At 45.0% G+C, this 23,581-nt stretch overlaps 1 protein-coding gene across 1 annotated transcript in view; it reads left to right on the top strand.

Moving 5' to 3' along the window:
• LOC134205184 (neurotrimin) overlaps nucleotides 1-23,581 on the top strand; it is a 972,131-nt gene that overhangs the window by 946,418 nt on the left and 2,132 nt on the right. The window contains exons 8-10 of the mRNA XM_062680202.1: nucleotides 6,146-6,267; nucleotides 6,577-6,757; nucleotides 23,386-23,559. Of these exons, the coding sequence (XP_062536186.1) occupies nucleotides 6,146-6,267; nucleotides 6,577-6,757; nucleotides 23,386-23,559 (477 nt within the window). The remainder of the gene's footprint in view (nucleotides 1-6,145; nucleotides 6,268-6,576; nucleotides 6,758-23,385; nucleotides 23,560-23,581) is intronic.

The following is a 23,581-nucleotide window of genomic DNA, read 5'->3' as shown; positions in this document are numbered from 1 at the left end:
AGATTATACTGCGGAACCGGAACGAGAAATGGCCGAAAAATGTTTTCGATGTCGAGTGTATTTTGAGCTTTCGGAATTGATTTTGATATTCTATTTGTTCAGGCCAAATCCGTTTGCCGTTGGGATCCGGTGAACGTGAAAGCTGCTGGGGGGTTTCGAGCTGTTTACCGCAGACTTTGGTCACACCGGAAGTCGGATGGGCGAACTCTGGCGAAAAGGAAGGGTGGCGAAAAATGCAAATGTCACAAGAAGTGGCTCGCAAATATTTTACAGTGCGGTCCAACACCATGCTAGAATATGGCTGCTGAGGAAACGTTTCGTAGTATGACATCGTACGTTGGCGGAAGAGAGAATGCGACCAGAAAAAGGGTCAGAACGTTTTCGAGTTAGGATTAATTGATATAAAGGATTAGAGGTGATGATAAAAAGCGACAAATGCGACCAGCAGTTGTCTGAAACGGGATGGAATAAGCCAGCTGAAGAAACTCAGAACGATACGATTATTCTGATGTGGTTTTGTGGGTCAACGTTTACTGCTCTTTCCTAATCCTTCTGCAAAACAAGACAGATATGTACTTTATTCTTGTGTTATATAAAAGGGTTAAAATTTAATATTAGAGACAAGTAACGAAAAATTAAAAATAATACACTCCAGGCACTGCAAATACGCGCTGTCTAACGAACTAAACTCAAACTGAACCTACGATTTCCATCGCTTAACGGGCCATTTTGTTTAAGTTAAGTGGAACTTGGAACAATATCATGATTGCTCAGCTTGCAATGGTTCTAAAGCTCAATGGTGATATTCCAGTCTCGTTCCTCCCAGCGGTCGCCAACCAGAGCAATGCAATAGAATTATTCGCTTCATCGAACCTGATCTGCAACGGATAGCAAATAATTATGCCGATTGCTTCCGGTCAAATATTGTTGGTTTGCCGTGCGTTCAATGGCCATATTAAGCTCCACATTCCTCCGAGCAACCAGTCCGTGGTGGTTCTTCCAAGCATTTTCCCTGGCATGGATTGCTCGAAATCCGTTCACGGTAGAACTGTCCACTTATTTCTAAAGCAAACATGTTAGTCTCTATACACTGTAAATACTTTCGGTTCCAATGCCCATGATGACGCATCACAATAGCACCACATTTAGGTCAGCCCATGCTTCAGAACAGTATGATGCCGTAGACTAGTAGTGCCACCGGTATGATAAGTAACACAGTAACATAATTCGCATTCGAAATCGATACCACACACGTTCCCAGCCGACGGCCAAAGGATACGCAACTCGTACTGAGGAAACTGGCTTTTCCTGGCACCACATCCATGGTATCGTAGCACGTCCCATCAAACCACACTAATGGCCTTGATTTATGCTTTGGGCCATCATGCTCCGTTGCTGGGAATTCCGAACCCGGTCTGTTGAAGTGGAACGTGCAAAAATAAATTATCGCCACCATCATCGCATATGTATATTTGTATTGGTTATTTATTTGTCGATTGGATTTTTTCTTGCTTGCTTTCATTGCGATTGTACCAAAGTGTTAAATACACATGGTGTGATATGTTGAATCTGCAATGGCCCCAACCTTATAACTGGAAGCTTGAAACGATTAGATTTCTATAATTTTTTTATTATTGTAGATGGTTGACCAATAAGTAATGCAGCTATTGATAAACTGCACTCCAAAATCCGCTAATTGTCGTAGTTTGAATAATTCTACGAAGAAATCTATGTCTACATTTCCGTCATCTGTCATCCGTAGTGAATGAGTTCGTGCGAAGTTATCAAGCGGGCTATGTAGACGTAGACAACAGACCAGATTTTTATTTATTATTTATTTAATCAGACTAAGGCCGAAGTGGCCTGTGCGGTATATAAAAGTCTTCTCCATTCGGCTCGGTCCATGGCTACACGTCGCCAACCACGCAGTCTACGGAGGGTCCGCAAGTCATCTTCCACCTGATCGATCCACCTTGCCCGCTGCGCACCTCGCCTTCTTGTGCCCGTCGGATCGTTGTCGAGAACCATTTTCACCGGGTTACTGTCCGACATTCTGGCTACGTGCCCGGCCCATCGCAGTCGTCCGATTTTCGCGGTGTGAACGATGGATGGTTCTCCCAACAGCTGATGCAATTCGTGGTTCATTCGCCTCCTCCACGTACCGTCCGCCATCTGCACCCCACCATAGATGGTACGCAGCACTTTCCTTTCGAAAACTCCAAGTGCGCGTTGGTCCTCCACGAGCATCGTCCAGGTCTCGTGTCCGTAGAGGACTACCGGTCTAATTAGCGTTTTGTAGATTGTCAGTTTGGTACGGCGGCGAACTCTATTCGATCGGAGCGTCTTGCGGAGTCCAAAGTACGTACGATTCCCAGCCACTATGCGTCTCCGAATTTCTCTGCTGGTGTCATTTTCGGCAGTCACCAGTGAGCCCAAGTACACAAATTTTTCTACCACCTCGATTTCGTCACCACCGATGCAAACTCGCGGTGGGTGGCTCACATTGTCTTCTCTTGAACCTCTTCCTATCATGTACTTCGTCTTCGGCGTGTTGATGACTAGTCCGATCCGCTTAGCTTTCCTCTTCAGTCTGATGTAGGCTTCCTCCATCTTCTCAAAGTTACGTGCCATAATATCTATGTCGTCGGCGAAACCAAATAGCTGGACGGACTTATTGAAAATTGTACCACTCGTGTTAATCCCTGCTCTTCGTATTACCCCTTCCAAAGCGATGTTGAATAGCAAACACGAAAGACCATCACCTTGCCGTATCCCTCTGCGGGTTTCGAAGGGACTCGAGAATACCCCTGAAACTCGAACTACGCACATCACCCGATCCATCGTCGCTTTGATCAACCGTGTCAGTTTATCCGGAAAACCGTGTTCGTGCATTAGCTGCCATAGCTGGTCCCGATCGATTGTATCATATGCGGCTTTGAAGTCGATGAATAGATGATGTGTGGGCACGTTGTATTCGCGGCATTTCTGCAGTACTTGGCGAATGGCGAACACCTGGTCCGTGGTGGAGCGTTCGCCCATAAAACCCGCCTGGTACTGCCCCACGAACTCCCTTGCACTTGGTGCTAGTCGACGGCATAAAATTTGGGAGAGTACCTTGTAGGCGGCGTTCAGCAATGTGACTGCGCGGTAGTTGCTACAATCCAGCTTATCGCCCTTTTTGTAGATGGGACACACGACACCTTCCATCCACTCCTGCGGCAAAACTTCCTCCTCCCAAATCTTGGTAATGGCCAAGTGCAGCGCTCTAGCCAGTGTCTCACCACCGTGTTTAAATAGCTCTACTGGCAGTTGGTCAACCCCATGAGATTTGTTGTTCTTCAGCCGGCCAATCTCCTCCTGGATTTCCTGGAGATCCGGAGCCGGTAGAATTGTGTCCTGCGCGCGTTCCCCCAGGTCCATCACCATACCGCCATTTTCGTCTGCCACATCGCCATTCAGGTGGTCTTCGTAGTGCTGCCGCCACCTTTGGATCACCTCACGCTCGTTCGTAAGAAGGTTCCCGTTTATGTCCTTACACGTATCAGGCTGTGGCACGTGGCACTTACGCGAACGGTTCAACTTCTCATACAACTTTCGTGTGTTATTAGCGCGGTACAGTTGCTCCGTCTCGATCTTTCTGCCGGCGCTTTTTCCTCCGGAAAATCGAGTTTTGTCTGTTCCGCGCCTGATTATATCGTGCCTCGTTCGCCCTTGTGCGGTGTTGCAGCAATCTCGCCCATTCTGCATTCTTCTCTTCTACTAACTGCTCACATTCGCCGTCATACCAGTCGTTTCTCTGATCTGGGGGGACCGTGCCAAGTGCAGCGGTTGCGGTGCTACCAATGGCGGATCGAATATCTCTCCAGCCCTCTTCAAGAGACGCTGCGCCTAGCTGCTCTTCCGTTGGGAGTGCCACTTCCAGCTGCTGCGCGTATTCTTGGGCTAGTCTACCGTCTTGTAGCCGCCCAATGTTTAGCCGCGGCGTCCGACTTCGACGCGTGTTGTACACCGTCGAGAGTTTTGAGCGCAGGCATACTGCAACGAGGTAGTGGTCGGATTCAACATTCGCACTGCGGTAAGTGCGGACGTTCGTGATGTCGGAGAAGAATTTACCGTCGATTAGAACGTAGTCGATTTGCTTTTCCGTTTCTTGGTTAGGTGATCTCCATGTGGCCTTGTGGATATTTTTGCGGGGAAAGAAGGTGCTTCGGACTACCATTTATAAGTTTATGCATCGTTGGCCGTTATCGTTCGATACAGTATGTAGACTATCCGGTTCGATGAGCGGTCTATACATTTCGTCCCTTCCTACCTGTGCGTTCATGTCGCCGATGACAATTTTTACGTCCCGCAGTGGGCATCCATCGTATGCCTGCTCCAGCTGTGCAGGAGGGGCCCTCCTTAGCCATGCGGTAAGACGCGCGGCTACAAAGCAAGACCATGCTGAGGGTGGCTGCCCAAGTAACATTTTAAGTTTTATAACGCTCTGGAAACCCATAATTTACTCTAGAAGAGTGTTATAAAACCAGAATAAAACCAAAATGTTACTAGGGTGGGTTCGATTCCCGGTGCCGGTCTAGGCAATTTTCGGATTGAAAATTGTCTCGACTTCCCTGGACATAAAAGTATCATCATGTTAGCCTCATGGTATACGAATGCAAAAATGGTAACTTGGCTTAGAAACCTCGCAGTTAGTAACTGTGGAAGTGCTTAGTGAACACTAAGCTGCGAGGCGGCTTTGTCCCAGTGTAGGGATGTAATGCCAATAAGAAGAAAAAGAACTCTTTCATTTGGGTTCAGATTTTTGCAGCAGTTGATGGATGAATTTTTTAAAATTATAATTATTTTCTATAAATTTTTAACAAAACTATCAATAAGCTTAATGCTACGTTAAGACGAGGCAAGTGAATTGAGCAAGTCGCTTGAATCGGACGCGAATGGAACGTGTAAACATCTTAATTCAATTCACTTGAACGAAAAGAAAGTTGAACATGTTCAACTTTAGGCAAGTCAATTGAATTCAAGTGAGTTGTTCAATTCACTTGCCCTGTAAAAACATAGCATAAATCTAAATTGGCGTACAAAAACATTGTGTTTATCACCAAAATTAAGGAACATTTCTAAAATATCTTTAATAAAAAAGAAATACACAGGATTCTGTTTACACGATTTACATTTTCTCAATTTTGCACTCATCCTAAATGTTTAACGCATATTAATTATCATGTGATTTTTCTTTGATTTATTCAGATTTTTTTTGAAACATGTTGCAAAGATTTTGGTGGTGAATTGAAGTCACACGATCAAAACAGAATCCTGTGTAATTGAAGTGATGTTGATATGCGGGCATTTTTAAATGTAATTCTTTTTCTCAATGTATTTTCATGAGATAAAAAATGTATCCTGCTCTTACGCCCCATCAAAAGCAAGCAAAGTGCATCATCGACCGCCAGCCAATTCTAGCCGACGACGGACCGAACAGCCAATACGGGGACTCCTGGTATATAATTTAGCCAACAATGGGGACCACCAACCGTGTCGCCCGTTCGGTTGCGAAGAGCAGTAAATGGTAATAACAATAAAATTAAACTACTTCGCCGAAGTCAATTTATCCAGTTTAATTGATTGTGGAGGAAATATTCCCTTCCAGAGAATATGTTCATACTCAAAAGGCAGGTCATGTACAAGCGGTAATTTACGAATGAACATTTTCACTTGTTATCGCATTTTGGCTAGAGAACAAAATTTTAACGACGTTGGTTCATTTTTTACGCATTTCACTAGAAAAGTAAAAAATAACAATTCTTCTGTATAGATAGGAATTTATATTACTTCGACGTGTTTTTTCTTCTTCTTCTTACTGGCATTACTCTTCTACTGGGACTGGGACTTTTATGCCCCGGGAAGTCGAGAAAATTTCCTACTCGAAAGTTTTCTAGATCGCACCGAGAATCGAACATTCAGCATGGTCTTGCTTTGTAGCGGTGGATCATACCACCCCTTTCGATGTGTGTGTGCACTAAATTCAAATGCACAACCAGCTGTAGCTAACCCCATCATTCTAAACTTTATATCCCATCGGTATATTCGTTCTATAATGAACTAATAAATACATTGGTATTTTTCTATTTCCGCTTCCTTGCAGGTTTCATGGTATCAAAACTCATTTCCCATTCAACCGACCGACAGACGGACCATGTCATCGAGAGGAAATCGACATACGCTTTCCATCCGCCATGTTCAACAGGAGGACTTTGGCAACTACAGGTTAGCTCAGTGCACACGTTGTTAGTTTTTTTTCCTAGTTTTCAAGTAATTTTTTCATACCACGTACTTTTTGTTTAATCATGTATTCATCATCTCGACGGCAACGGAAACTGCGTCCGTGAAAAAAAATCTGCTTGCTTTTCACCCAGTCGCTCCTTTATTTAACTGGAAGCCTACGTACTCGGAAATTGCACGTCATGTCGTAGTTCATTAGGCATACCCAAGTTGGTCTTGCGATGCACGGGTGTGCAAACACAATGAAGCGAAACGATCTAAATATACTTTTCCCATATTTTTTTGTCTCTTCAGCTGCGTTGCTGACAACACGCTCGGCCGTTCGAAAAAATACATGGAAGTATCCGGCCGGCCGGGTCCGGCGGAGTTTGTGTCACCACCGTGGAGCCGATCCCCTGATAGCTACAACCTAACCTGGAAAGTGGAAAGCTACCCACCGCTGCTGGAAGTGCGCCTTTTGTATCGGAAACTTATGGTGAGGAAATTTTTAATGCGTTTGAAAAGGTTATAGATCGCGGGGGCAAATGTGATGCAATGCCAATAGTTTGTGAAGCTTGTTTTTTAATTGGCTCTGTGGAACGAGATTATGTATTCACAGGGCATGATCATACCGCATATTAAACTCACCTCAGCTTTGCTGGAGTGCCCTAGATATTAATTCTATGAATACTTTACCGCACTTCTAAGTTTAAAAAGCTCAGCATGAATTTTATTAGTTTTATGTTCTTTTTTTCTAATTTCATCCATCATTGGAGGTTCCACAGATTGATCGTCGTCGACTATATTCATCCTGTTTTTAAATACATACACCTCGTTGCCAACATTCAAAAATTATTCTAAGTACTTCTTTCACCTTGCTGCTACTAAAGTTTTGTATGTCAGCAAATGTAATGCTCGATCATTGCACATTATGCGACGTGGGACGACGACGTGCCGAATCTCTTCCGGTCAAGTAGACCAGTCGCGTTCGTGGATGTAAGATGAAAAGTGTGACACCGTTGGCTCCTCCACAAGCGTCCCACTATCTCGTCCCCCATTCCAGTAAGAACCTATAGCGATCCCAGCCGTCTGAAAAAATATAATCGATTGGGTCATTTATTTAATAAGCACCAGTTATGCTCATTCCCACCCACACTACTGACCTTCTTCTTCTTATTGGCATTACATTCTCACACTGGGACAGAGCCGCCTCGCAGCTTAGTGTTCATTAGCTTAGTCAGCACTTCCACAGTTATTAACTGCGAGGTTTCTAAGCCAGGTTACCATTTTTGCATTTATATATCATGAGGCTAACACGATGATACTTTTATGCCCAGGGAAGTCTAGACCGGCACCGGGAATCGAACCCAGCCACCCTCAGCATGGTCTTGCTTTGTAGCCGCGCGTCTAACCGCACGGCTAAGGAAGACCCCCACTACTGACCTTGGATGAGCTAATACACCCACCCGTTACGAGATGGGGAGGCATAGTTAATACCCTGTGCATGATCGTACCAACCGTTGCGAAATCGACTGATAAAAATCACGGTATCTTCTTTTCCAGTCGGACTACTAAAGGCAGTAGTAGTGCGCGCCGATTCAGTGAAGGTGAAATATTAATAGCTATAATCTAGCTTGCGAATATTTAATGAAGTTGTGTTAAATTTCTTTAGAAAATTAAATCTTTTGGAAAGTCTTTTTTTGTGCACGTCGAGTGTTAAAGTATTGAAGAAAATGCAATTGTTTTGCATAAGAGAGGTTATGTTTAGATATCTGAAATTGTGTGGTAGGTCCGTGACAATTTCCGGACCTTTTCTTTTATGTGTCTTCCGTGCGGTTTTTAGCTAGTTGGCAGGTGGCCGCTGAACGCCATTTTGGACGTCATCATCACACATCGCCATCGTCGGCAAATCGCCAAGAGTCGCTCCGCTGGAGAGCCCATGCCACTGCCAGTCGGACTTTCCGATATCTTCGGCCAAAACACCAACCAACGCGGCAGAGGGCGACGACGATGCGAGATAACGAAATTCACTAGCGTGCCCGAACACCACCATAACTTTCGCTGCAAAAATATACTTGGTGAAATAGACTCACCCAATATCCTGAATTGTATGGATTTTCGTGTTCCTTCGCGCAATTAACGTTCGATGTCTTTTTTTAATTTACCTTATAGAAGAATTAATTATAGGTTAAGTTATCCTATAGGCAGAATCTGTGAGAGATTTAATAGTTATTCAATGTTCTTCAACCTAGCAGATACTAGCTCAATGTTTAGAAATAGGATAAGGAATATTTAGTATACGTTCAATTAGACTTAAGTGTTCGTTGAATGTTAATTGTTGTATTGTTTACCTAAAAAATGCAGGTTTTTCCTGCCATTTTGAACAAATAATATGAAGCAACAATAAAGAATAAGCGCAAGTACCTTCTAATATATAATCTCTCGCAAAGTTGATGCTCCCTACATAATAGCCCCTACCAAGGTAAGTGATAGGTGAGATCGACAAATTTGCCGTCGGAACTGCCTTAGAGGCTACAACTGTTAATGGAGGAGAAACACCATCCAAGGATTTTAGGATTAGAGCAAAAGAGAGCTGCAAGTTGAAAGAAAATGTCAGAAATCAGCACTGAAGCAGATCATCGATTTAGATGGTAACCGGAGATTTCGTCCTGGACGATCACGATTTTCCGGAACTAGCGGATAATGCGAAGGCTGACGTAGTGTACTAGAAGATCTGACTAGAAATAAACCACCAAACCAAGCAAGTCGGACGAGAAAATGGGCACGGACAGGTATTAGCGAATTACGCTTGAATATACTTCGGGCTTTGTGGCCTTGCGTATAGCGGTGGATGTTGTGTCAATGTCTTTTACGTTGTCTTATGAATGCTGGGTCACTAGGCCGAAGGTCATCAGGCCGAAGGCCATTAGGCCAAAGGCCATTAGGCCGAAGGCCATTAGGCCGAATGGTCATTAGGCCGAACGGTCATTAGGCCGAATGGCCATTAGGCCGAATGGCCATTAGGCCGAATGAGAACTGTGGAGTGAGAAGTGAGTAGTGCGCAATAAGGAAGAAGTAGAAAGGAAGAAGGAAAAAGGAGGAAGAAGTAAGAAGGAGGGAGAAGTAAGAAGGAACAAGGAAGAAGGAAGAAGGAAGAAGGAAGAAGCAAGAAGGAAGAAGGAAGAAGGAAGAAGAAAGAAGGAAGAAGGAAGAAGAAAGAAGGATGAAGGAAGTGGGAAAAAAGAAGACACAAGGAAGAAGGGCGATGGAAGGAGGAAGAAAAAAGAAGAAAGAAGGAAGAAGGAAGAAAGAAGGAAGAAGGAAGAAAACGGAAGGAAGAAAGAAGAAAGAAGAAGGAAGAGGGAAGAAAGAAGAAGAAAGAAGGAAGAAGGATGCTGGAAGGAGGAAGAAGAAAGAAGGAAGAAGGAAGAAAACGGAAGGAAGAAGAAAGAATAAAAAAGAAGGAGGAAGAAAGAAGGTAGAAGGAAGAGGGAAGAAGAAAGAAGGAAGAAGAAAGAAGGAAAAAAGAAGAAGGAAGAAGGAAAAAGGAAGAAGGAAGAAGGAAAAAGGAAGAAGGAAGAAGGAAAAAGGGAGAAGGAAGAAGGAAGGAAGAAGAGGGAAGAAAGAAGAAGGAAGATTCAAGAAGGGAGAAGGAAGAAGGGGTGAGGTGAAGAAAGAACTTTTCATTTTTCACTTCTTGCTTCTTTTTGCTAATTCGGCCTAATGGCCATTCGGCCTAATGACCATTCGGCCTAATGACCGTTCGGCCTAATGTCCATTCGGCCTAATGACCTTCGGCCAAATGGCCTTCTGCCTAATGGCCTGACACCGTCTAATGCTAGGTGTTGAGTATTCAGTCTGTGCGACCTCTGCTGTGGTCGAAGACGCTGCTAGTTTTCTCCGGTCATCGATCGAAAAAGAAGTGAAAGCCCATTCTTCGGATGATGAAATCGTTGTTGTTCCGGAGAGAATCTCTACGAGAGTGCAAGCACCGAAGACAGGATTATCTCGTCAACAGATTGCGTCGAGACAGGTATTTCCAAGGGTAGCTAACTTTCATCAGCGAGTATGAGTAATCGAACAAATCGTGTGACTTTACCGATACCGAGAACACGATCCGACAGCTTTGGATACGGTTCTAAATCGTCTTTTATTGCCTTTTAAACCGGATCCCAAAATTGGATAGACCCAATGCGGCAGGCTTGGAGTCTGTAATAGAGTTCGGAAGCGCAATAGAAGAGTCCATGTCACACCTTAAAGCGCCACTTTTGACCAGTTGAAGAACCCGATTCTAATGCAGAATTAAGTGCAGAAGCTCCATTCGTACTATACTATGGCGTAAAAGGAATACACATTACATAAGTGCTGTTCAATAGCAGGCTGTCCGGAGTTACACAATCGTTTGCTGAATAGTGAACCTGAGTTAGAATAAGACGGTGGAGGTTCACAGTCATCGTCAATTGAATACGACGATGATGTTCCGAATTGCTTCAGTGACCTTCATTCATTTATTTAGTCTACATCTAAACAGATAACACTGAATCATTCAAATGTTCCTCGTAGTGCTGCTTCCGACTTGCGATCACCACACGTTCTTCCGTCAAGATGCTCCCATTCTTATCCCTGCACATTTCGGCTCGCAGCACGAAGCCTTTGCGGGATGCATTGAGCTTCTAATAGAACTTGCGTGTTTCTTGAGAACGGCACAGCTGTTCCATCTCCTCGCACTCTGCTTCTTCCAGGCGAAGTTTCTTCTCCTGAAAAAGGTGGGTCTGCTGTCTCCGCTTCCGTCTATAAAGTTCCACGTTCTGCCGGGTACCTTGCTGCAGCGCGACCGATGTTATGGATAAGAACAAACTACTTCTTACAAATAGCATAACTTGATCTCCTCATGATATTTCAGTGCAAAATTTTGATATTGTCGTCTGATCTTTTATCTCTTATATCATTATTATTATTTATTCAGACTAAGGCCGAAATGGCCTGTGCGGTATATGAGAGTCTTCTCCATTCGGCTCGGTCCACGGCTACACGTCGCCAACCACGCAGTCTACGGAGGGTACGCAAGTCATCTTCCACCTGATCGATCCATCTTGCCCGCTGCGCACCTCGCCTTCTTGTGCCCGTCGAATCGTTGTCGAGAACCATTTTCACCGGGTTATTGTCCGACATTCTGGCTACGTGCCCGGCCCACCGCAGTCGTCCGATTTTCGCGGTGTGAACGATGGATGGTTCTCCCAACAGCTGATGCATTCGTTGTTCATTCGCCTCCTCCACGTACCGTCCGGGCACGGCAAATGCTGGGTAAAGCGTACCATTGGTACTTCGCGTACCTGAAGGAATAAAATAGACCCCATCTCGCGGTCCTTAGCCTCTTACCCAGCAACTCCTATCCCTACCTCCCCGCGGTGCTGGCCGGGATACGAGCAACCTTAGGGAAGATCGGGTAACCAACCCCGGTGGGAACTATGGTCGTATGCTGACAGGGAAGGGGGGTTTGCTCCTCTTCGGAGGTGCAAATCTTATTGAGCGTCTGTTCTCCATGTCAGGATCGGCTCACAACAGCGTCTGTTCTCCATGTTAGGGGCGGCTGATCATCGTCCGAGTGCCAGCGAGGGACTCTAAGTGAAACTGTGCACCATGGTCCACCGGAAATAAGGAGGAATGGTCCTCCGGAATTTGAGGAGGTTTGGTGTCAGGCCCTGCAAGCCAGCTTTCAAAAAACCCACGCAACTAACAATCAACAAGAGAGTACGGACCGGAACCAACGGCGAAGACCACTGCGACGGAAAAAGACTAGCGATTCGAAACTCGGTTCGTGGAACTGTAAATCTCTTAACTTTATCGGGAGCACACGCATACTCACCGATGTGCTCAAGGACTGTAGATTCAGCATCGTAGCGCTGCAGGAGGTTTGTTGGAAGGGATCAATGGTGCGAACGTTTAGAGATAATCATACCATCTACCAGAGCTGCGGCAACACACGAGCTGGGAACAGCTTTCATAGTGATGGGCGATATGCAAAGGCGCGTGATCGGGTGGTGGCCGATCAATGAAAGAATGTGCAGGTTGAGGATCAAAGGCCGGTTCTTCAACTTCAGCATAATCAACGTCCATAGCCCACACTCCGGAAGCACTGATGATGATAAGGACGCATTCTACGCGCAGCTGGAACGTGAGTACGACAGTTGCCCAATCCACGACGTCAAAATCATCATAGGAGATTTGAACGCTCAGGTTGGCCAAGAGGAGGAGTTTAGACCGACTATTGGAAAGTTCAGCGCTCACCGGCTGACGAACGAAAACGGCCTACGACTAATTGATTTCGCCGCCTCCAAGAATATGGCCATTCGTAGCACCTACTTCCAACACAGCCTCCCGTATCGGTACACCTGGAGATCACCACTGCAGACAGAATCACAAATCGACCACGTTCTGATTGATGGACGGCACTTCTCCGACATTATCGACGTCAGGACATATCGTGGCGCTAACATCGACTCGGACCACTATCTGGTGATGGTTAAACTGCGCCCAAAACTATCCGTCATCAACAATGTTCGGTACCGACGACCGCCGCGGTACGACCTAGAGCGACTGAAGCAACCTGATGTCGCCACTGCATACGCGCAGCATCTCGAGGCAGCGTTGCCGGAAGAGGGTGAGCTCGATGGGGCCCTCTTGAGGACTGCTGGAGTACAGTTAAAGCAGCCATTAACGACGCAGCGGAGAACAACGTCGGGTATATGGGTCGAAGTCGACGGAACGATTGGTTCGACGAAGAGTGCAAACAGATTCTGGAGGAGAAGGACGCAGCGCGGGCGGTCGCGCTGCAGCAAGGTACCCGGCAGAACGTGGAACGTTATAGACGGAAGCGGAGACAGCAGACCCGCCTTTTTCAGGAGAAGAAACGCCGCCTGGAAGAAGCGGAGTGCGAGGAGATGGAACAGCTGTGCCGTTCTCAAGATACACGCAAGTTCTATCAGAAGCTCAACGCATCCGCAAAGGCTTCGTGCCGCGAGCCGAAATGTGCCGGGATAAGGATGGGAGCATCTTGACGGACGAACGTGTGGTGATCGAAAGGTGGAAGCAGCACTACGAGGAACATCTGAATGGCGCTGAGAGTACAGGCAGTGAAAGTCAAGGCAGCGGAGGAGATGACTACGTCAGTTCAGCGGACGATGGAAGCCAACCAGCCCCCACCTTGAGGGAAGTTAAGGATGCCATTCAACAGCTAAAGACCAATAAAGCAGCTGGTAAGGATGGTATCGGAGCTGAGCTCATCAAGATGGGCCCGGAAAAGCTGGCCACTTGCCTGCACAAACTGATAGTCAGAATCTGGGAAACCGAACAGCTACCGGAGGAGTGGAAGGAAGGGTTATATGCCCCATCTACAAGAAAGGCGACAAACTGGAGTGTGAGAACTTTCGAGCGATCACCATCCTTAATGCCGCCTACAAAGTGATATCCCAGATCATCTTCCGTCGTCTGTCACCATTAGTGAACGAGTTCGTGGGAAGTTATCAAGCCGGCTTCGTTGACGGCCGCTCGACAACGGACCAGATCTTTACTGTACGGCAAATCCTTCAAAAATGCCGTGAATACCAGGTCCCAACGCACCATCTGTTCGTTGATTTCAAGGCGGCATACGACAGTATAGACCGCGTAGAGCTATGGAAAATTATGGACGAGAACAGCTTCCCTGGGAAACTTACCAGACTGATCAAAGCAACGGTGGATGGTGTGCAAAACTGTGTGAAGATTTCGGGCGAACACTCCAGTTCGTTCGAATCGCGCCGGGGACTAAGACAAGGTGATGGACTTTCGTGCCTGTTGTTCAACATTGCGCTAGAAGGTGTTATGCGGAGAGCCGGGTGTAACAGCCGGGGTACGATTTTCAACAGATCCAGTCAATTTATTTGCTTCGCGGATGACATGGACATTGTCGGCCGAACATTTGCAAAGGTGGCAGAACTGTACACCCGCCTGAAACGTGAAGCAACAAAAGTTGGACTGGTGGTGAATGCGTCAAAGAAAACTACATGCTTGTGGGGGAACCTAACGCGACAGGGCCCGCCTGAGAAGCAGTGTTACGATAGACGGGGATACCTTCGAGGTGGTCGAGGAAGTCGTCTACCTCGGATCCTTGCTAACGGCTGACAACAACGTTAGTCGTGAAATACGAAGGCGCATCATCTGTGGAAGTCGGGCCTACTACGGGCTCCAGAAGAAACTGCGGTCGAAAAAGATTCGCCACCGCACCAAATGTGTCATGTACAAGACGTTAATAAGACCGGTAGTCCTCTACGGACATGAAACATGGACAATGCTCGAGGAGGACTTGCAAGCATTCGGAGTATTCGAGAGACGGGTGCTTAGGACCATCTTTGGCGGTGTGCAAGAAGACGGTGTGTGGCGGCGAAGAATGAACCATGAGCTCGCCCAACTCTACGGCGAACCCAGTATCCAGAAGGTAGCTAAAGCCGGAAGGGTACGATGGGCAGGACATGTTGCAAGAATGCCGGACAGCAACCCTGCAAAGATGGTGTTCGCTTCCGATCCGGCAGGTACGAGACGGCGTGGAGCGCAGCGAGCGAGATGGGCAGACCAGGTGCAGAACGACTTGGCGAGCGTGGGGCGTATCCGAGGATGGAGAGATGCGGCCTCGAACCGTGCATTGTGGCGTCAAATTGTTGATTCAGTGTTATCTGTTTAGATGTTAACTAAATAAATGAATGAACGTACCGTCCGCCATCTGCACCCCACCATAGATGGTACGCCGCACTTTCCTTTCGAAAATTCCAAGTGCGCGTTGGTCCTGCTCGAGCATCGTCCAGGTCTCGTGTCCGTAGAGGACTACCGGTCTAATGAGCGTTTTGTAGATTGTCAGTTTGGTACGGTGGCGAACTCTATTCGATCGGAGCGTCTTGCGGAGTCGAAAGTATGTACGATTTTCAGCCACTATGCGTCTCCGAATTTCTCTGCTGGTATCATTTTCGGCAGTCACCAGTGAGCCCAAGTACACAAATTCTTCTACCACCTCGATTTCGTCACCACCGATGCCAACTCGCGGTGGGTGGCTCACATTGTCTTCTCTTGAACCTCTTCCTATCATGTACTTCGTCTTCGACGTGTTGATGACTAGTCCGATCCGCTTGGCTTCTCTCTTCAGTCTGATGTTCCTGATGCTTCCTCCATCCTCCATCCAGCCAAATAGCTGGACGGTCTTATTGAAAATTGTACCACTCGTGTTAATCCCTGCTCTTCGTATTACCCCTTCCAAAGCGATGTTGAATAGCAGACACGAAAGACCATCACCTTGCCGTAACCCTCTGCGGGTTTCGAAGGGACTCGAGAATGCCCCTAAAACTCGAACTACGCACATCACCCGATCCATCGTCGCTTTGATCAACCGTGTCAGTTTATCCGGAAATCCGTTTTGGTGCATTAGCTGCCATAGCTGGTCCCGATCGATTGTATCATATGCGGCTTTGAAGTCGATGAATAGATGATGTGTGGGCAGGGCACGTTGTATTCGCGACATTTCTGCAGTACTTGGCGAATGGCGAACACCTGGTCCGTGTGGTGGAGCTTCGCCCATAAAACCCGCCTGGTACTGCCCCACGAATTCTCTTGCGATTGGTGCTAGTCGACGGCATAAAATTTGGGAGAGTACCTTGTAGGTCAGCAATGTGATTGCGCGGTAGTTGCTACAATCCAGCTTTTATTGCTCTTTTTGTAGATGGGAAACACGACACCTTCCATCACTCCTGCGGCAAAACTTCCTCCTCCCAAACAAGGATTGAACTTATCATTTCATTATCATTTAGTATTCAGCCAATAACGCATTCCAGAGGCGGAATTCCAAAAAGTGTTGTATGGCGGACTTCTAGCGCTGATTCCTTTCTACAACTTTGTCTAAGGGTACTTTGCTCTATGTCTAATATTTACAGCGTGAAACGGTAGGAACACTCAATATACTAAATGATAATAAGTGCTATTATCATTTAGTATATAAAATGATACTAGCGTTTCCCGCGGTGAATATTAGACATAGAGCAATGTACCCTTAGGGAAGTTGTAGAGGGGAATCAGTGCTAGAAGTCCGCCATACAACACTTTTTGGAATTCCGCCTCTGGAACGAGTTATTGGCTGAATACTAAATGATAATGAAATGATAAGTTCAATCCCTGCTCCCAAATCTTGGTAATGACCCAGTGCAGCGCTCTAGCCAGTGCCTCACCACCGTGTTTAAATAGCTCTCCTGGTAGTTGGTCAACCCCAGGGGCTTTGTTGTTCTTCAGCCGGCCAATCTCCTCCTGGATTTCCTGAAGATCTGGAGCCGGTAGAATTATGTCCTGCGCGCGTTCCCCCAGGTCTATCACCATACCGACCGCCATCTTCGTCTGCCACATCGCCATTCAGGTGCTCTTCGTAGTGCTGCCGCCACCTGTGGATCACCTCACGCTCGTTCGTAAGAAGGTTCCCGTTTATGTCCTTACACGTGTCCTCCTCACGGTCTCGATCTTCCTGCTGACGCTTTTTCCTCCGGAAAATCGAGTTTTGTCTGTTCCGAGCCTATTTATATCGTGCCTCGTTCACCCTCGTGCGGTGTTGCAGCAATCTCGCCCATTCTGCATTCATCTCTTCTACTAACTCCCTTCCTACCTGCGCGTTCATGTCACCGATGACGATTTTGACGTTCCGCAGTGGGCATCCATCGTATGTCTGCTCCAGCTGTGCGTAGAACGCTTCTTTCTCGTCGTCGGCTCTCCCTTTGTGTGGGCAGTGTACGTTGATGATGCTATAGTTGAAGAATAGTTGAAGAATCCTCACCTTGAACATCCTTGCGTTGATTGGCTGCCACCCAATCACGCGTTGGCGCATCTTCCCCAGCACTATGAAGCCGGTTCCCAGCTCGTTTGTGGTGCCACAGCTTTGGTAGAAGGTAGCCGCCCGATGCCCGCTATTCCACACTTTCTGTCCTGTCCAGCAAATCTCCTGCAGCGCCACGACGTCGAAGTTGCGGGGATGTAATTCATCGTAGATCATCCTGTCGCAACCTGCGAAACCTAGCGAAACCTGCGAAACTTGCAGTTCCATGTTCCAAGCTTCCAATCGGGATCCTTTATTCGTCGCCTAGGTCTTTGCCGATTATATCGAGTCGCATTATCTTCGTAATAATTGTTTTTCCAGGCGGCTTCTTGGGCCTGCGCAAACCTCCTGTCTCGCCAGAGGGCCGTCGTGTCAGGGCTGTTTAGCGTCCCACCTAACACCAGGACTTGGGCTTGTGCGCTTTGAGCGGCACACGGTCGCTTTGGCGAAGCCTACTTGCGGATACATGCAGCTTTTTATAGAGGTTTAACAGGGCCCACTGTCAAACCCACCCACATCCTAGGCAGGCGCCTCTTATATCAATTATGTCCATATCTCATTTTGCTATATAATCAACATTTGATATTATTGAGCTATTTTTGTCTACTCGGGTAACCAAATCGTTGCGAGCAGATGTACAATAGAGTGATTCAAATTTTGACTTTTTTGCCCCCCGATGCTTAAACGATTGCATTTGCCTTTTTATTAACCCACCTAAATTTTTAGCTAATTTGGATGTAAATTGAGTGAGCACGCGCGGTTTGAAGTTTGTATGAAAATTGCTATGAAAACAGTAACTTTCATGGAAAACCGTTCCCCAACGCTTTCCGTTAAGCTCTAACAACAAATGAGTACATCGGCAACATGAGAAATGTTTACAAGGAAACAGGTAGTCTTTGTTGCGAAACGATTTGATGCTCGTAAGAAAAGTTATTAAGGAAATACTGAATCGTGGGAAATTCAATTTAACACGTAAAAGAATAGCATCAATATCAATAATGAGCATTTTTGTTTTCTTCATAACTTTGCTTCCAAACGAGAAATCGCTTCGCAACAACAACTGCCTTTCAGCTTGAGAAGTATTCTGTGTAGGCAATGTTTTAATTATATTTAAATAGTTCATGGGCCACCTCACAGAACGGACTTCCACATAAGGGTCAGTTTTTACAGTAATTTCAATACAAACTTCAAATGACGTGTGCACAGTCAAATTACATCCAAAATTTCTAAAAATTTAGGAAGATTATTAAAATGGCAAATGCAATCGTTTAAGCATCGGGGGGCATAAAAGTCAAAATTTGAATCACTCTAAGTACATAGCCACTATCATAGCAGAAGGAGGGACGATCAAAGATTCTAAAGATCAAGGTTTATGCTAGTATTTTTTGAATCTGTTTAACCTAGTCAATGCTCGGATAGTCCAGAAGTAAGATCTTCCTTCCCAACAAGTGAGGGCAGAAGACAATAGAGATGAGATTTCTAACACTTGGATAATGTGAACATTACATGCTGCGAAGAAGCATCTCCGCAGGTGCTCAATGGAGTCGACAACTTATGTACCGCCATCGGGGGTGACAATGTGTCTGGGGGGTGAGAATGGGTCATCGCTCTCACCGGCAGTCTGGAGGTCGTAGGGCAATATCGTTCAAAAAGGTCTCTTATATTTTAGTCTTCTTGCCCTCAGATGCATTAAATATATTCTACGAGCATTCTAAGTAGTTGAAACAGTGACCCATTCTCACCCCCATTTGACCCATTGTCACCCCCTACGACAGTACATCTAATAGCTCTACTTGAGTTAAGAGTTGGAAGTCTAAGAACGCCTGTGGCTGCTCGTTCCCAATTCGGCTGAACTCTGCTTGGTCCTCGTCCGTGAGAATAGGAGCATTGCAAACGTGAGACTGCTCGGAGAGCAAAAGATTCCCGCGGAGTCTCACAGTACTTCCAGGTCAGGTCATACTGAAAAACAAAATACAGAAAATATTCTTTTAACTGAAAATATTCTTGTTAAAAGCTTGAGTAAATTTGGACGATTTGGGCTAAAATGTCATTTAGCCGAACGGGTCGGCATATTTGGCTAATGCCTCGATCGGCCAAATAGATCTTTCTGCCTTACGCCCATTTTGACAAAATGGAATTTTCAGCCAAATGACCAATTCGGCCAAACGACTTTTTTTTGGCTAAATGACCTGTTTGTCCAATCGACATTTTTGGCATCACGACGGTAACAGCTAAAGCTTATGCTCTGTTAGGCTTTGTTAAAAGGAATACAAACGCTTTCCAGGATGTTTACGCGCTCAAATCTATATATTGCGGCGTCGTTCGTAGCCTGCTGGAATACGCTGTAGTTGTTTGGGCACCCTACCACGTCACACAAACCGACCGAATAGAAGCTATCCAACGGAGTTTTATCCGATACGCTTTACGTGTGCTGCCCTGGAATGATTTCGCCAACTTACCACCTTATGAAGAAAGATGCCGGCTAATTTCTCTGGAGACATTGGCATCTAGGAGAAAACTTCTACAACGGCTCTATGTTTATGGACTTCTCAACGGGGATGTTGAATGCAGCGCTCTTCTAAGCCAAGTAAACTTTCATGCTCCTCAACGACAACTACGTCAACACTCGCTCCTTTGGCAATCTACCCGTCGCACCAACTATAGCTTTAACGAACCGTGGACTTTGTGCTGCCGTGCATTTAATGAAACCAGTGAAGTGTATGATTTCGGCTTAAGTAAGTCTACATATAAACGAAGGATCCTCCATATAGTATAAGTTTCAATCTGTACAACAATAAGTTGAAGATTAAATAAATAAATAAATAAACAAACCACAAGGCCACAACAATATCTCAGTTAGCCTAACAAACCATTCTGGCCGAAATTATCATTTGGTTCAAATGGGCATACGTTAAAAAATGTCATACGGCCAAACTGGTCATTTTGCCGAAATAGTCGTTTGGTGGAATAAGTCATTTTGCCGACGAGTTCAATTGGCAGATTAGACCATTCGGCCGAAAATATCATATTAATGTTTGGTCATATTACCAGTTCAACAAAGTACATTTTTGGCCCAACTACATTTGCAGCCAAATGGCCCTTCAGCCAAACGATCATTTTAGCCCAAAGACATTTTGTGGTAAATTACCTATTCACCCAAACGACCATTTCGGCCAAACGACTTGCAAATACAAATGGCCTTTTCGGTCGAATGTCGTACTCAACATACGAAGCTTTCGGCCAAATGACATTTTCGGCCAAACCATTTTCGAACTAATAACCATATTGGCGAAACGTTCAATTCGACAAAATGGAATTTAGTAAGATGACTTTCGGCCTTACATGTTATTCGACCAAGTGGCATTTGGCCAGATGGCTTTCTGCCGAAATAATCTTCCGGGGGGTGCAACATATGTATATATAGTTTTGTTCGTTCAACTATGAAAAATGACAAAAAAGAGAATACGATTGATCGACAAAAGATCCAAATCGATCGAAAAAGTTTTATTTTGAATACAATCGCATGAAGCGAGGGTTTGGTGGAAACGGTGTACTGGAAAAGGACAGTTGAAAAGTTCCAAATTGTGTTCAGCGAACAGCATCCAATCGAGTATAGTAAGGGGCTAGGGTGTTGTCTAGTAATACACCTGATGGTTCGTGAATTCAAACGACTGAGCTGTACGATGTTTACGCAGAGCTTAATCAGCTTAACCAGTAGAAATTCTTGATTGACACGATCGAATGCAGTATTGACATCCATGTATCAGTTCGATCTGTGTACCGGAGTCCATACTTCGAAGACAAGCTAGCGTGAATGGAGTGAGGATGGTGGGTGTTGATCTTAGTGTCTCCACGCATTAATGACTGAGTGTTCCTGATACCAACAAATGTTGAACGACCTTGAAATTTATAATGGTAAACATATTTAAAGTAAAAACAAGCTGACTATCATGTTTACTTAAAAGATCTCAAACTCAAAATTCGAAATAAACTCCTACATTGCTCAAATGATTTGATACTTTTTTTCGAGTTTTGAGAACAAACAACGTTCTTTCTTATCTTACTTGGTAAGCTGATTGAATTCTTAATAATAACTCCTTTTTGCCTTTCTCGTATACTAAGTATACGGTAAAGGCTATATGATCGCTCCAAAAACAAACTTTTTATATAAGGCCCGGAGACCCATAGTGTTATATACCAATCGACTCAATTCGACGAATTGAGGTAATGTTTGTGTGTGTGTGTGTGTGTGTGTGTGTGTGTGTGTGTGTGTGTGTGTGTGTGTGTGTGTGTGTGTGTGTGTGTGTGTGTGTGTGTGTGTGTGTGTGTGTGTGTGTGTGTGTGTGTGTGTGTGTGTGTGTGTGTGTGTGTGTGCGCAAAACTACTCAAAAAATGTCAATCATTTTTCAGGCACTTATCCTCAACCGATTTGCTCGCAACAAGTTGCATTCGACGCAGAATCCTGTCCCATTGTTTCCTATTTGAAATTGGCCAAATCGGATTATGGGATCAAAAGTTATGGCCAAAATACAAATTCATACAAAAAAATCACGTAAAAAATGTCACTCATTTTTCGGGCATTAATCCTCAACCGATTTGCTCGAAACAAGTTGCATTCGACGCAGAATCCTGTCCCATTGTTTCCTATTTGAAATTGGTCAGATCGGACCATGGGATCGAAAGTTATGGCCAAAATACAAATTCATACAAAAAAATCGCGTAAAAAATGTCACTCATTTTTCGGGCACTTATCCTCTACCGATTTGCTTGCAACAAGTTGCATTCGACGCAGAATCCTGTCCCATTGTTTTATATTTGAAATTGGCCATATCGGACTATGGGATCGAAAGTTATGACCAAAATACAAATTCATACAAAAAAATCACGTGAAAAATGTCACTCATTTTTCGGGCACTTATCCTTAACCGATTTGCTCGCAACAAGTTGCATTCGACGCAGAATCCTGTCCCATCGTTTCCCATTTGAAATTGGACAGATTGGACTATTGGATCGACAGTTATGGCCAAAATACAAATTCATACAAAAAAATCACGTAAAAAATGTCACTCATTTTTCGGGCACTTATCCACAACCGATCTGCTCGCAACAAGTTGCATTCGACGTAGAATCCTGTCCCGTTGTTTCCTATTGAAAATTGGCCTTATCGGACTATGGGATCAAAAGTCATGGCCAAAATACAAGCTCATAGGAAAAAATCGCGTAAAAAATGTCACTCATTTTTCGGGCACATATCCTTAACCGATTTCCTCACAACAAGTTGCATTCGACGTAGAATCCTGCCCCGTTGTTTTCTATTGAAAATTGGCCATATCGGACTGTGGGATCGAAAATTATACAATTTTTTTTTTGGAAAATTCGCTAAAAAACTCACTCATTTTTCAGGCACTTTTCCTCAACCGATTTGCTCGCATTAAATTGCATTCGACGCAGAATGTCTCATATTTTCTTATTGAAAATTGGCCAGATCGGACTATGGGCTTAGATGTTATGGTCAAATTACTATTTATTGTGAAAAAGAGTTCAAAAAAATCTAGCTCACTTTTTTAGCACTTAGACTTCATCTATTCGCTCGCAACAGATTGCATTCGACGCAGAATCTTGTCCCATTGTTTCCTATAGAAACTTGGCCGGATCGTACAATGAATTATTGGCAGTGGCTGATTTTCTACCCGCTGCTGCCTCATCCAGGCGCTATAGTATATGCGCAAAATAGCCAGCATGAGTTAACCGCCATAAATTTGTATGGCGAAAGACATCTAAGGCGGGTTTTCTCAAAATTAGGAACTTTTTATGAAAAACTATTTGGTACCGGTTATGTACGAAGGTGTCCGCTACTACGACTACCAAATATGTTTTCGATGAAGGTGATTAATTTTGAGAAATCGAACATTAGATGCCTTTCGCCACACTGATTTCAGGAAGTTAACTCCTAGTGTGCCGCTGTAAGTACGCTCAAAGCAGGCGATTCATTGGGTCAAAAGTTATGGCGAAAATACTAATTTTAAAAATACAAAATAAAATGCCATTTTTTGCTCTTATGCTCATCCGATTTGTTTGCAACAAATTGCGTTTGGCGTGAATTTTTTTATGCATATAAACAAATATGAAAAATAAGACCAATCCACATATAGGTGTTATTTTAGATTTTTTCAAACCTTTTGAACGAACGAGAAAGGCACCATCACTGCTAGGTGGATTAATCTGGGTTTTTTATATATTTTTTACAGATGAACGAAACCTTCCAACAACCTGGCAGATGGCACGATGTAATACTGACTCCATCGGCAAGGCCAATCACGGAGCCACTTACCCATGTTATGGCATTCACTCTTCGAGGGCTTCTACCGAGTTCAGTATATGAGGCGATTGTCCAGGCGAAAAACCGCTACGGCTGGAATGAGGTAAACGCCTAAACTGCTTTTT

This window comes from Armigeres subalbatus, chromosome 1 (assembly GCF_024139115.2).
Source record: "Armigeres subalbatus isolate Guangzhou_Male chromosome 1, GZ_Asu_2, whole genome shotgun sequence".
Lineage (NCBI taxonomy): Eukaryota > Metazoa > Arthropoda > Insecta > Diptera > Culicidae > Armigeres > Armigeres subalbatus.
The sequence above is the reverse complement of the archived record's forward strand: the minus strand, read 5'-3'. Positions and strand labels throughout refer to the sequence as shown.